At 42.7% G+C, this 14,526-nt stretch overlaps 1 protein-coding gene across 1 annotated transcript in view; it reads left to right on the forward strand.

Annotated features, from left to right (window-relative positions):
- Positions 1-10,841: 10,841 nt before the first annotated feature.
- VCPIP1 (valosin containing protein interacting protein 1) overlaps positions 10,842-14,526 on the forward strand; it is a 28,403-nt gene continuing 24,718 nt past the window's right edge. The window contains exon 1 of the mRNA XM_086336752.1: positions 10,842-13,807. Within this exon, the coding sequence (XP_086192878.1) occupies positions 11,095-13,807 (2,713 nt within the window). The 5' untranslated portion in view covers positions 10,842-11,094. The remainder of the gene's footprint in view (positions 13,808-14,526) is intronic.

Raw genomic sequence — 14,526 nt, forward strand, 5'->3', positions numbered from 1 at the left:
GGTCACTAAGCCCTTCTCTCCCTAGGCGTTCAGAGCTGTCAGCACTGCTCTCTGGAAAGAGTAACGTTGTCATCAGCTTAGAAAGGCTCTGAGAAGTTCTTCAGCAGAAAAAAGACAGTTTACTCAACCTTTCCTCAACGTATCTGACTGTAGAACCCTTCCCTGGACAATACCTACTAATAGCCATAGAATTTGGGGAGCACACCTTAGCAAATGCCAGACTATTTGAAAATAAATGTTCAAATGGGAAAATGCTGGCTGAGGTGTCCTGTCAGGGATATGCTATCCACTTAATCACTGTCTCCACGTTGAGATTTGCTGACATCTAGTGCCGATACTTTAATTTAGGACATGCACGTAATTTCTTCAATATACTGCTGCTCACTGACGTAAAAGCCCCCTCCTGCAGACTGCCTTGGATTTAACTTCTTGCCCATCACCATTATGATGCATTTATATCTTGGAATATTATGAATTTACATACATGATTCACTGGGCTAAAAATGTGTATTGGCTTATACTTTGGCTCTTCCCTTGCCTTTTAAAATATGTCTTATGAACTATACATACAAAAACTGTGTCAAGTACTTCTTGCTCTAACTTTTTGTTCATGAACGGCACGACTGTGTTTAGGGCATAGAGCTAGAAGGTTCGGAGAGAGGTCTGACGATTCTAGAAAAACTCAAAATTATTCCCGGAATGAAGATACAAGTTTTTATTTTAGTAAATTCTTGAACTTTCTTTTACCCTTCAGGTTCTAAATTGAGGGAAAAGAAAAAGAAAGAAGAGGAAACCGTAATATAACCACAGTGATGAGTATTCTCCTGCCCCAGGACAATGGTTACTCGGTCCATCCATTTAAAATTAATGTCAATGAAAATTGTAAAATGTTAGGTTTGTGAGTATAAGACTCAACTTATGATCCACATTATATGTGTCTCTGTATGTTTAATAATGGCAGTGCAAATGATACCTGTTTACACAAAATATTAATAACTTCCAAGATTTTTGCTGTTAGTTCAAGATAATCAGATTTCATATTTTCATAAGAATTCTGGTACAAAATCCTGGAATGTCAATTTCAATTGAGTATCACTTAATAACTCTGTAAAGCAGTCTTATTCACTATAGATAGGGTTAGTATTTTTGAGTGTTTGTAATCTGGATTATGGAGAAGGCAATGGCACTCCACTCCAGTACTCTTGCCTGGAAAATTGGACACGACTGAGCGACTTCACTTTCACTTTTCACTTTCGAGCATTGGAGAAGGAAATGGCAACCCACCCAGTGTTCTTGCCTAGAGAATCCCAGGGACAGGGGAGCCTGGTGAGCTACCGTCTATGGGGTCGCACAGAGTCGGACACAACTGAAGTGACTTAGCAGCAGTAGCAGCAATCTGGATTAAATAATATTTAATCTAATTTTGAGGTTTCCCAGTTGGCGCAGTGGTAAAGAATCTGTCTGTCAATGTAGGACCACAAGGGTTAGATCCCTGGGTCGGAAAGAGCCCCTGGAGAAGGAAATGGCAACCCACTCCAGTATTCTTGCCTGGGAAATCCCATGGACAGAGCAGCCTGGAGAGCTACAGTAAATGGGATCACACAGAGTTGGGCACAATTTAGAGACTACCCAACACAATTTAATTATTGCTGGGAACCAAAGAGCAATTTCTGTGTGTTTAACTGGTTCACTCACAGCTAAAGTTTTTTTGAATATAAGCACGTTTGTGTGTTTTGTGCAATTTCTGCTTCTAACTGGACTATGGCATTGACAGTTAACATGCTGGTTCTTTTGTTGAGGTTTCTCTGTGACGTATGATGACTCAACTCTCAAAATTACATGAAATCTGTATTCACACACTTTGTCAGGATGTCCTTTGGTGTTCATCAGATCCAAACAAAACCCTAACTCAGTGTGAACTCAGCACTCGAAATTTCATGTTTTAAAGTGCTCATCTAGAAAAATCATAATATTACTTAGTATTGAAATGATAACACAAATTTTTTTAAATTTTGTAGAGAATTTGTGGGTTTTCTATGAACACATACTTGGATCTCAGGCTGAGAAAGTGCCATGGATGATAACCATTCATTCATTCAACAGTATTTATTGAGGCTATTGTGTGCCTGGTACTGGGAATCCAACAATCAACAAACTGCCGGCCCTTATGAACAGGCTTACAGTCTGATGGGGAAAGAGGACAATAGACAAGTAATTATATAATTTCAGATAGTGATTCGTGCTGTAAAGAAAGTGCAAGGGATAATGGAATGGACAGTGACAAGGACAGAAGTGCTGTTGAAGAGAGGTGGCACGAATGGCATCTTTTTGGAGCTGACATTTGAGCAGATACCTAAATGAATATTGTCTGGGAAGGTTTAGAAGAAGAGCAAATGTAAAAGCCTTGAGATAGGAATGCACTTGGAGTGTTTGTTGAGGATCAATAAGATGGCCGGTTGGGCTTCCCAGGTGGCTCAGTGATAAAGAATCTGCCTGGGACACGACTGAGCAACTTCACTTTCACTTTTCACCTTCATGCATTGGAGAAGGAAATGGCAACCCACTCCAGTGTTCTTGCCTGGAGAATCCCAGGGATGGGGGAGCCTGGTGGGCTGCCGTCTATGGGGTTGCACAGAGTTGGACACGACTGAAGAGACCTAGCAGCAGCAGCAGCAGCAGCAGCCAACGCAGGAGACACGGGTTCGATCCCTGGGTTGGGAAGATCCCCTGGAGAAGGAAATGGCAACCCACTCCAGTATTTTTGCCTGGGAAATCCCATGGATAGAGGAGCCTGGCGGGTTACAGTCCATGGGGTCACAAATGAGTCAGACACTACTTAGTGACTAAACAACAACAAAAATGGCCAGTGTGGCTGAATCACAAGCCAGGGAAATAACGTCAGAGAAGTAGCCAGGGGTCAGATCACACAAGGTCTTATTATGTCGCAGTAATGACTTTGGGGGCTGCTGGGGAAAGAACTGGGATTGCAGAAGGCATGCTTGAGATAGACAAGAGGTAGAACTCCTGTCTCAGAAAATCTTTTGTTTTCCCCCTTCTAAAAATCAACTTTATTGATTTACATACAACAAAATGTCCCCATGTTAAGGGCACAATCAGATGAGTTTTGGCAAATGTATATATCCATGCCACCATTACCATAATCAAGATGAAGACTATTTACAGTATCCCCCAAAGTTCCCTTGTTCTCTTTTGCAGTCAGGGCTCATCTCCTGACCCCCACCAGAGCCAAGAACTCACTGGCCTTGGGGGACTCATTATTTTTAGTGTGGGCTTTAAGGACCTAGATCTGGGCTGCCCAATATGGTAGCCACTAGCCGAATGTGCAGATGGTGACTGCAGCCATGAAATTAAGATGCTTGCTCCTTAGAAGAAAAGTTATGACCAACCTAGATAGCATATTCAAAAGCAGAGACATTACTTTGCCAACAAAGGTCCGTCTAGTCAAGGCTATGGTTTTTCCTGTGGTCATGTATGGATGTGAGAGTTGGACTGTGAAGAAGGCTGAGCGCCGAAGAATTGATGCTTTTGAACTGTGGTGTTGGAGAAGACTCTTGAGAGTCCCTTGGACTGCAAGGAGATCCAACCAGTCCATTCTAAAGGAGATCAGCCCTGGGATTTCTTTGGAAGGAATGATGCTAAAGCTGAAACTCCAGTACTTTAGCCACCTCATGTAAAGAGTTGACTCACTGGAAAAGACTCTGATGCTGGGAGGGATTGGGGGCAGGAGGAGAAGGGGATGACAGAGGACGAGATGTCTGGATGGCATCACTGACTCAATGGACGTGAGTCTGAGTGAACTCCGGGAGTTGGTGATGGACAGGGAGGCCTGGCGTGCTGTGATTCATGGGGTTGCAAAGAGTCAGACACAACTGAGCGACTGAACTGAACTGAACTGAGCCAAATGTGGCGACTTTAATGTAAATCGAATTAAATGAACAATTCAGCACCTCAGTTGCACTAGCCTTGTTTCAAGTACCTAATAGCCACATGTGGCTAGTGGCTGCCATATTGGACAGGACGGGTAGGGACTTTTCCATTACTGCAGACAGTTCTATTGGGCAATACTGAGACGAAACCCTGGTGGAATGTGACCTTCACCACACAGAGATAGGCCAAGCAGCCTGTAAGCTGAATAAGCTGTACATTTTGCATCACCCAGCTGTATGTTACTGTGTTTATTACCTTTTTTATAAGTAGTCAATAAAGCCATACTTGGGCTAGGGTGTTTAAGGGGAATGGTATGGTTGTGCTATGATAATGGTAACAGTAACAATGGAGTTGCTCACTACACAGAAATTCTTCCTGCATTACTAAGTTTAAGGGATGTCCTATTTTTATTAAGTGGAATGATTTCCCTTATGACTTCTAAGGCACAATCTTAAGTAAAATCAAACCTAAAAATCATAGTCTTACTAAGTCTATGTGTGTATGTGTGTGTGTGTGTGTGTGTTTTGGAAGGGAGTATTCAGATGCAAATATTCTGCAATAGAAACATTTGTTAAACCTAGTAGTGGTTTTTATATTATTTTTCTGTACATCCTTGAAAGCTTGAAATATTTTTTTAAAAGGAGGTGTTCATTTTAAATGTTGGACAAGAATAGTTAATGTTATTAAGGTTGTTCATGACGTGAATGAATACAGGTTAAGAACTGTGTGCGTGGTAGTATATATAGCACAATGGTCAGAACAGCCTAAGGGTCAGTATAGCACAACAGTTGAGTGTACTCTGGAGCTAGACTACTTGGGTGTTAATTATGCTACTTATTGGGCTTCCCTGGTGGCTCAGACAGTAAAGAATCCACCTGCCAATGCAGGAGACCTGGGTTCGATCCCTAGTTTGGGAAGGTCTCCTGAAGAAGGGAATGGCTATCCACTCCAGTATTCTTGCCCGAAGAATCCCATAGACAGAGGAGCCTGGTGGGCTAATCTGTGGGGTAACAAACAGTCGGACATGACTGAGCGACTAACACTTTCACTTTCATGGCACTTATTAGCAGTGAGACATTGAGCAAGTTACTGAACTTCTCTGTGCCTCAGTTTCTTCATCTGTAATATAAAAAAGATAACAGTAGTACCTGGCTCATAAGGATGCTGTAAGGATTAACTAAATAAATGTGGATAGCCTGGCGCACAGTAAACGCTCAGTGTTAATAGCTATTACGATAAGGCTGAGAATGATACAATTTTGGCTTCTTAAAAAAGGATATCCTCCCTCCATCTTTTATTTTTTTTAAGAAATAAAGGACTTGAACAGTCCATCAAAAATGTTAACAACTGAGAAATCTAATTGATAACAGACTTAATTTTCTTCCTTTAAACATTAATTTTTATTGGAGTAGAATTGCTTTACAATGTTGTGTTAGTTTCTACTGTACAGCAAAATGAATCAGATATACATATTCATCCTCTCCCTTTTGGACTTCCTTCCCATTCAGGTCCCCCACAGGGCATTACATAGAGTTCCCTGTAATTTTCTTCTTTTTTACTTATTTTCTAGACATTCTATGTCAAGTGATTCTTTTTGGACTTAAAACAATAGAAATCAAGACACAAAATCTTGGCTTTGAAACCTTCCCTCAAAGCGCCCTGCAGTCAGGTAACCAGTGATTTTCCAAGTGTGATCTTTGGACGAGTAGCATCAGCAGTACCAGAGAACTTGCTAGAAATGTAAATTCTCAAGCTCCAGCCCAGATGTATTCATTCTGGAGTAGAGCCCAGCAATTCATATGTTAGCTTTATATTCAATTCTGAAGCTTGCTAAAAGTTTGAGAATGACTGTGCTAAGGCAAAACATGTGGCTCTATACTTGACCTCTCTCATGTTCATAGTGGTAAGTACTGCCAATCACTCTTCCTCAAATACTCTGCAGCTCTTGTGTACAATGTCTACCCTTGGACATACTTTCTTTGTGAGCCTCTCGAGAACTACTGCTTCTCCGGATCCTCAGTGACTGCCCAGTGATAGAAAATGCAAATGCTTCCTGGAGCCAGGCAGGTAATTTGTCTCAAGAGGGCCTGGTGCATGACCTTAAAGAGTGAAATGCTGGCCACTGCCCAAACACGTCTACATTTTTTGCAAAGTTAAACTGCCTCTGGCCGAACAAAAACACATCTAAGCCAAGTTTGGCTCCTGGCCACCATTTGCACTCTCATGTCTTGGCGAATTCTCTCTCAAATCACTAAGCAGCTATGATACAGTGGAAAGACTGAGTGTGGAACAAGGAAGAAAACCTTGATTTGAAGCCCAGCTCTGCTAATTGCTAGCTGGGTGGTAATAACGAAAATAATGTTAACTTCTCAGCTTTAAATCTTCTCATCTGTATAATAAAGACAACCCTACTTACCTCATAGGACTGTTTTAAAAATTAAGATAATATACTTAAAACACCTGCCCCTATAATAAGTCCTCAGTAAATTTTTCATAGCACTTGCAGTTTTTTTTTTATTTTTGAAATATAATTGATTTGCAATATTGTGCCAATTTGCTGTACAGCAAAGTAAATCAGTTATCCTATTTTGATTATATTCTTTATTCTGCTTGTATTTATGAACAATTTAGTTTAGCCTGCTTATTCTCAATGGACGAGTTTGAGCAAACTCTGGGAGATGGTGAAGGGCAGGGAAGCCTGGTGTACTGCAGTTCATGGGGTTACAAAGAATCGGACATGATTTAGCAGCTGAACAACAATTCATTCTATTGGGGAAGCCCATGGCTCAGCAGTAAAGAATTCACCTGCCAGCGCAGGAGATACGGTTTGATCCTGGGGCCTGGAAGATCCTCTGGAGAAGCAAATAGCAACCCACTCCAGTATTCTTGCTTGGGAAGTCCCATGGACAGAGGAGCCTGGTGGGCTATAGTCCATGGGGTAACAAAGAGTTAGACACGACTTAGCAATTAAACAATAACATTCATTCTATTAGACTTTGAGTTCCTTTGGGATGTTTCTTTGGGACAGGGATTAACTTCTGCAATCTTCTCCTTTTAAGTTCCTATAATACCTACTTCAGTAATTAAGTCCCTCTCACATCCACCCCAAACTTCAACGAAAGCTTGTCAATGTCCAGGGTAGGTATCTGAAGTGACATATTCAATTCTCAGTAGAGATGTACCTTTCATAGACGAAAACATGAGGCCCACTTCTAATAAGCCCCAAAGTTATGCTTCCCTTCTTTTTTCCACATAAAAAAGAACAAACAATGATGATTGTTCCATTGTCAAGTGGAGGCCTCTTGCTCCTTACATTGACCAGGTTTGTTAAAAGCAATACAGGAAGTTTAGAAGTGCCATACTAGAAATTATGAAAAGAAAAAAAAAGAGGGTTTCAAAAAAAAAGAGGTTGACAATTCAGATATAAGTGATGCTGGTAGAAGAGGTGGGTATTAGAACAGCTAACATTAGATCCCAGCTCATTTTTCCCATCTGGAATACTGAGGCAAGAATAAGAACTATTATGCATCCTATAATGCAGGTTATTATGCAATTAAGATCATGGCATTAGGGGAAGTGGAAGGACACACGTGTATTGCCTGCACATAAGCAGGTTAGGGGCTTTCTGCACTCCTATGATTTTATGTTTTGTCCTAACAATCTTCTTCTTACTTTATAGGTATCCATGCCTAAGTGCCTGTAAAGAATTCACATATTGGATTTGGCCTGGTTAATATAATTTAATACACAACATATAATAATTTTAATATATTATTTATGTTAGCTTTCTTTGCATAAATGATGAACTTTTGCGTCTATGCTGCTGCTGCTGCTAAGTCACTTCAGTCGTGGCCAACTCTGTGCGACCCCATAGACGGCAGCCCACCAGGCTCCCCCGTCCCTGGGATTCTCCAGGTAAGAACACTGAACTGCGTTGCCATTTCCTTCTCCAATGCATGAAAGTGAAAAGTGAAAGTGAAGTCGCTCAGTCGTGTCCGACTCTTAGCAATCCCATGGACTGCAGCCCACCAGGCTCCTCCGTCCATGGGATTTTCCAGGCAAGAGTACTGGAGTGGGGTGCCATTGCCTTCTCCATTGCATCTATAGACTCATTAAATAAATGACTTTCAGGTTAAATGATCTCATTTTAGAATTGCTTGAAAATTTACCTTCTCTCCCTCCCATTAACTATGCTTTAATCCAGGGTATTTCTATTCTTTTCTTTCAAAATTATAACCCTTAAACACAGGACAACTATGATAACAAATGGGTTTAGATATCAAATTTAGTTTTGGAAGTTTGTTTCTAACTAATCTAGGTTCCATATGGATAAAGAAACACTGGACCAGTCCAATGGATTATGATTGATAAGCCAGTTTTCAGTAGGGAAGAAGTAGTTATTTTGTGAAGGCACAATTTAGAATGAAATATTCAGATGCAATTTTTAAAAATTTCGTTTCACATCAACAAGGAAAATGCGACTTGGTGATGCTGACATGAAAGTACAGGACAATGTTAGAACTGCACACTGGCATTATCTTTCTTGTTCACCTAGGCTTTCATCATGTTGTTGCTGTTTAGTTGCTAAGTCATGTCCGACTCCTTGTGACGCCATGAACTGCAGCAGGCCAGGCTTCCCTGGCCTCCACTATCTCCTGAAGTTTGCTCAAACTCACGTCCATTGAGTCAGTGATGATATCCAACCATCTCATCCTCTGTTGTCCCCTTTTCCTCTTGCCCTCAATCTTTCCTGGCATCAGGGTCTTTTCTAATGAGCTGGCTCTTTGCATCAGGTGGCCAAAGTATTGGAGCTTCAGCATTGGTCATAAGAAAAATATAATTTCACCACAGGTGTAACTTCTCTGTCACAGGAGAAAATAATTTCCATTTAAAAGGCATATCTAATTTCTCACCTTAGAACTAAAATTCAGTTCCAAGAACTTTTGTGTAGTGTACCACCAAACTACTGTTAAAATAGAAATAAACAGTTTCCTGCATGAATCAATTCTTTAAGAAAAACTTTATTGAAGATTATTCCCTTTAAGTTAAGTAACATTATCTCTCTTATACAGAGATACCATTATTTTTGCACAGGCCAGGTAGAATTGAGCAAGAAAATAATTAACATTTATAGGATTTCTAAAAAGCATTTCTTTAGAAGAAAATTGTAGATAATAATTAGTGAAAGTCAGTACTAATACCTTTTAGGAATGTCTAGTTTATAGACAATTCATTTCAAAGCATCAAATTTTATTTATTCAGAAAAACCTAATGTGGTAAATATAGCCTTGGCAGCTACAGAAAACTCGAATGGGGTCATGGACTGTACTGATCTATCTGTTTTGTGCCAAATGTTTCAGAAGTTTTGAGGTGGTGCACTTATCTAAGGTTTCAGAAAGCAAGAGTTTCCAGAATGATAAGGGAAAGGGGCTGACTGTACAATATTCAAAAAAATACTAGCTTTCAATTAATATATGAAATGTGTTTTCCATGAGGAGACAGTTTCCTAGCACATAGTAAACATCCTTACAGCCCCTTGAGTCACTAAGAGGAGATCCTGAGGCCTAACAAAAGGTCTGGGCTTAAAAGTTTCTTTTTTCTCTTATAAGAAGTGGTATAAAAAGCACTCTCTGGATCTGAGAGATCCTGGTGATTTGACTTTGGACAAGTAACTTAATTCCTTCTAGTCTGTTTCTGTAAATGGAGTCAACAATATCTGGCAGAGGAGTTACAGGAGTGTGGGTGGGATGATCTGTGTGATCATGTTATGTAAATTATAAAGCCATAAGTGACTAAAAGGTAGTTACTATTTTGTACAAGACTGGCCTAACCTTTCCTGCCTATGTCCCTTGTCTGTAAAATGGGTACAGACCAAGGTCTGAGAGCTCCTGAACTTGAGCAAGTCACTTCCTTTTCGGAAGTGTTTCCTAGCAAGGTTATTATAACATTATGAAGATCAAATGTTATCGTGTATGTAAATGCTATGACAAACATATACCAAGAACGTAATAAATGATAGCTGTTATTACTTTCTGAGGGTAAGGAGCAAACAAAACTACTTAAAAGACTTTGGATATGTACTTAAATTCTGTACACATACTAAGGTATTTTTATTTGCACTGTAAACTGCAAAGACGTACATGGAACGAGGAAACAAATGGCGTCTGTGCTTCCCAATGAGGGGGGGAGGGAATGCAGAAAAGGGGACTCAAGAGCCTCAGCGGCTTGTAATAGAGGCGGGAATGAGAAGGAGTGTGACAGAAAAAAAATTAAGTAACACTCCGAGAATCAATTCACTATTCTCCCCCTTTTTCTCTTATGACCTCCAGCCTTGATTAGACCATTTCACTCAACTTCCCAGCCCGCCATGTCGCTGGACATTTATTTACTGTACCTTCTTCACTGAGAGCCTTTCATTCCCCTCCCCTTCTAGGAGCCGTGAACTTCAGACCCTCTTGCTTCCGACACCCATTCCCTTTAACTCTGTTTTTAACCAGGCTTCCCTGCATCCTTCCCTCCGCCTAAGGGGGAAGTGAGCTTGATGGCACCGCACGGCATCCTAGGAAATGTGGTCTCTCATACTCATTTTGCTTGGGCCTTAGAATGGGGACGACGACAAAAGAGATTGAGCTAGAACTACAACTTCCGGAAGGCAACGTGAGTGAGTCTCTTCCGGTCTGCCCCCATTCCTATTGCTTTCCTCTTCCTCCTCTCTGCGGGCACCGAACCGCTTTGCCTCACGGTACTTGTAGTTCTTTGTGGACCAAAGCTCCTAGTACTTGATGGTCAGGCGAGAGGCTGAAAGACTCTAATTCCCAGAGGGCAGAGCGAAAGCTGCGCCTGCGCAGTCTCAGAGAGGGCGTGTATGTCTGTGTGTCTGAGGGAGAGAGAGCGAGAGTGAGTGAGTGTGAGTGCGGGGTAGGGTGGTGGCCGTTACGTTCGGGGCAACGGCTACGGCAGTGGAGAAGTAAGAAGAGAAACAACGTCCGGCGCTTCCGCCTTCGCTTAGGAGGAGGAGGAGCTGGTAGGGAAAGGAAAGTGATTCGCCCTGGGCCTGGACGAGACCGAGTCGGGCCGGCGGGGGTCTGGGCTATGAGCCTTTGAGGGTCGCTTGGGACGCGGAGCGAGACTCGAGAGCCGAGAGCTATGTCTCAGCCGCCGCCGCCGCCTCCGCTGCCGCCGCCGCCGCCTCCCCCAGAGGCTCCGCAGACTCCGCCGTCTCTGGCAGCGGCGGCGGCGGCGACTCCGGGGGGGCTTTCGAAGCGGAGAGACCGGAGAATCCTCTCTGGGAGCTGCCCGGATCCGAAGTGCCAGGCGCGTCTGTTCTTCCCGGCCTCCGGTTCCGTCAGCATCGAGTGTACCGAGTGCGGACAGCGGCACGAGCAGCAACAGCTGCTGGGGGTGGAGGAGGTGACCGACCCGGACGTAGTGCTTCACAACCTGCTGCGGAACGCGCTGCTCGGGGTGACGGGGGCACCCAAGAAGAACACAGAACTGGTAAAGGTGATGGGCCTTTCAAACTACCACTGCAAACTGCTGTCGCCCATATTAGCTCGCTACGGAATGGACAAACAGACCGGCCGGGCTAAGCTGCTCCGGGACATGAACCAGGGCGAGCTGTTCGATTGCGCTTTGCTGGGTGACCGCGCCTTCCTCATCGAACCGGAGCATGTCAACACGGTGGGCTATGGCAAGGACCGCTCCGGAAGCCTCCTGTATTTGCATGACACCCTCGAGGACATCAAGCGGGCCAATAAAAGTCAGGAATGCCTCATTCCCGTGCATGTGGACGGGGATGGGCACTGCCTGGTGCATGCTGTGTCCCGGGCCCTAGTGGGCCGAGAGCTCTTCTGGCATGCCTTGAGAGAGAATCTTAAACAGCACTTCCAGCAGCACCTGGCCCGGTATCAAGCGCTGTTCCATGACTTCATTGATGCTGCTGAGTGGGAGGACATTATCAACGAGTGTGACCCTCTGTTTGTACCGCCTGAGGGGGTTCCCTTGGGCCTGCGGAACATCCACATATTTGGCCTCGCCAATGTGCTTCATCGCCCTATTATTTTGTTAGATTCGCTCAGTGGCATGAGAAGCTCTGGTGATTATTCAGCCACCTTTCTGCCAGGGCTCATCCCTGCAGAGAAGTGCACCGGCAGAGATGGTCATTTGAACAAACCAATCTGTATCGCTTGGAGTAGCTCTGGTAGAAACCATTATATCCCCTTGGTAGGCATAAAAGGGGCTGCTTTGCCCAAACTGCCTATGAATTTGCTTCCTAAAGCATGGGGTGTGCCTCAGGACCTCATTAAGAAGTACATCAAACTTGAGGAGGATGGTGGTTGCGTTATTGGAGGAGACAGAAGTTTGCAGGATAAATACTTACTTCGGCTTGTTGCTGCTATGGAAGAAGTCTTTATGGACAAGCATGGTATCCATCCTAGTTTGGTGGCTGATGTCCATCAGTATTTCTACAGGAGGACCGGGGTGATAGGAGTTCAGCCTGAAGAAGTCACAGCAGCTGCTAAAAAAGCAGTAATGGATAATCGCCTTCACAAATGTTTGCTCTGTGGTGCCCTTTCTGAACTTCATGTTCCTCCAGAGTGGTTGGCTCCGGGAGGGAAACTGTATAACTTGGCAAAAAGTACTCATGGACAGCTGAGGCCTGACAAAAATTATAGCTTTCCCTTGAACAATTTGGTTTGCTCATATGATTCAGTGAGAGATGTCCTGGTACCAGACTACGGCTTGAGTAACCTGACAGCTTGTAATTGGTGCCATGGCACATCTGTGCGAAGAGTTAGAGGAGATGGATCTATTGTGTATTTGGATGGGGACAGAACTAATTCCAGGTCCACTGGTGGCAAATGTGGTTGTGGATTCAAACATTTTTGGGATGGGAAAGAGTATGACAATCTACCAGAAGCTTTTCCTATTACTTTGGAATGGGGTGGAAGAGTGGTCAGAGAAACAGTGTATTGGTTCCAGTATGAAAGCGATGCATCTTTGAATAGCAATGTGTATGATGTTGCGATGAAACTTGTTACCAAGCACTTTCCAGGTGAATTTGGGAGTGAAATCTTAGTTCAGAAAGTTGTCCACACTATATTGCATCAGACTGCCAAAAAGAATCCTGATGATTATACTCCTGTAAATATAGATGGTGCTCATGCCCAAAGATTTGGAGATGTACAAGGACAAGAGTCGGAGTCCCCGCTCCCAACTAAAATTATTCTTACTGGACAGAAAGCGAAAACTTTGCACAAGGAGGAGTTAAACATGAGTAAAACTGAAAGAACTATTCAACAGAATATTACGGAACAGGCTTCTGTAATGCAGAAACGGAAAACAGAGAAGTTAAAACAAGAACAGAAGGGGCAGCCCAGGACTGTTTCTCCCAGTACTGTTCGTGATGGCCCATCCTCTGCACCTGCCACCCCTACCAAGGCTCCCTATTCGCCAACCACTTCTAAGGAGAAAAAGATCCGAATCACAACTAATGATGGACGGCAGTCCATGGTTACACTTAAGCCTTCAACAACCTTTTTTGAACTTCAGGAAAGCATAGCCAGAGAATTCAACATTCCGCCATATTTACAGTGTATTCGATATGGCTTTCCTCCTAAAGAGTTAATGCCACCCCAGGCAGGAATGGAAAAGGAGCCAGTTCCTTTACAGCATGGTGACAGAATCACAATCGAGATTCTGAAAAGTAAAGCCGAAGGGGGTCAGTCTGCTGCTGCCCACTCGGCCCACACTGTGAAACCAGAAGACAGTGCTGTCACCGGCAGACTGTCATCTAAGGAGCTTCAGGAGCAAGCTGACAAAGAAATGTACTCCTTGTGTCTTTTAGCAACGTTAATGGGTAAGATTGGCTTAACTCAGATGGTGTTTCGTAACTGTGAGTGTAATATACTTTTTCTCATGTCTTTGTAGAAAAAAATCTGGTCAACGTAAAAACTCATTATATATTTTAGAAGAAAATTCTTTTCTTTCGTTTTTTGACAGTGGATAGATGGTAGTATGATTCTCTATTGAGTAAATCCTGGGAAAACATAACTAAGAAAGTGAAAGTAGTCCCTTACTGTCACCAGATTATTTAAGTGTAATGTATTGCTTGTCATTTTTTAAAAATCATAGTGTGATTTTTACATTTACAGCCTTTTTCATTTTTTACCCCTTTGGCTCTTTTGAGCATGTACACCTTGTCCCTTGTCATTTATTTTTAAATTTCATTTTCTTGTATGTCATGTGATTTCAGGACTTCCTGTTTGATGAATTGCAGATTCTGGGTTACATGCTCACTGCACTCCCACCTAATAATCTCTCATCCATTTCCTGTTCTCCCTTTCCCAGTCCATCAGCTTTTTCTTATTTGTACATCGGGATTTGTGTTTTAAATAATTTGCTCAGTGACTCTTTGCCATCAGTTATAATGAACTATTACATTATAACTCGTGGAAAACATAATAAACAGAGGTAGATGTTAATGGGATTCCTTAAGAAGCATTTCTTTTTAATAATTCAACACAAAGGAAAATATATTGTCACCCAAATAGGTGATTTAAAGCTTTAAATGATTTG

The sequence above is a fragment of the Bos grunniens genome, chromosome 14, assembly GCF_055505025.1.
Source record: "Bos grunniens cultivar Pamir isolate PY7600 chromosome 14, Bosgru_T2T1.0, whole genome shotgun sequence".
Classification (NCBI taxonomy): domain Eukaryota; kingdom Metazoa; phylum Chordata; class Mammalia; order Artiodactyla; family Bovidae; genus Bos; species Bos grunniens.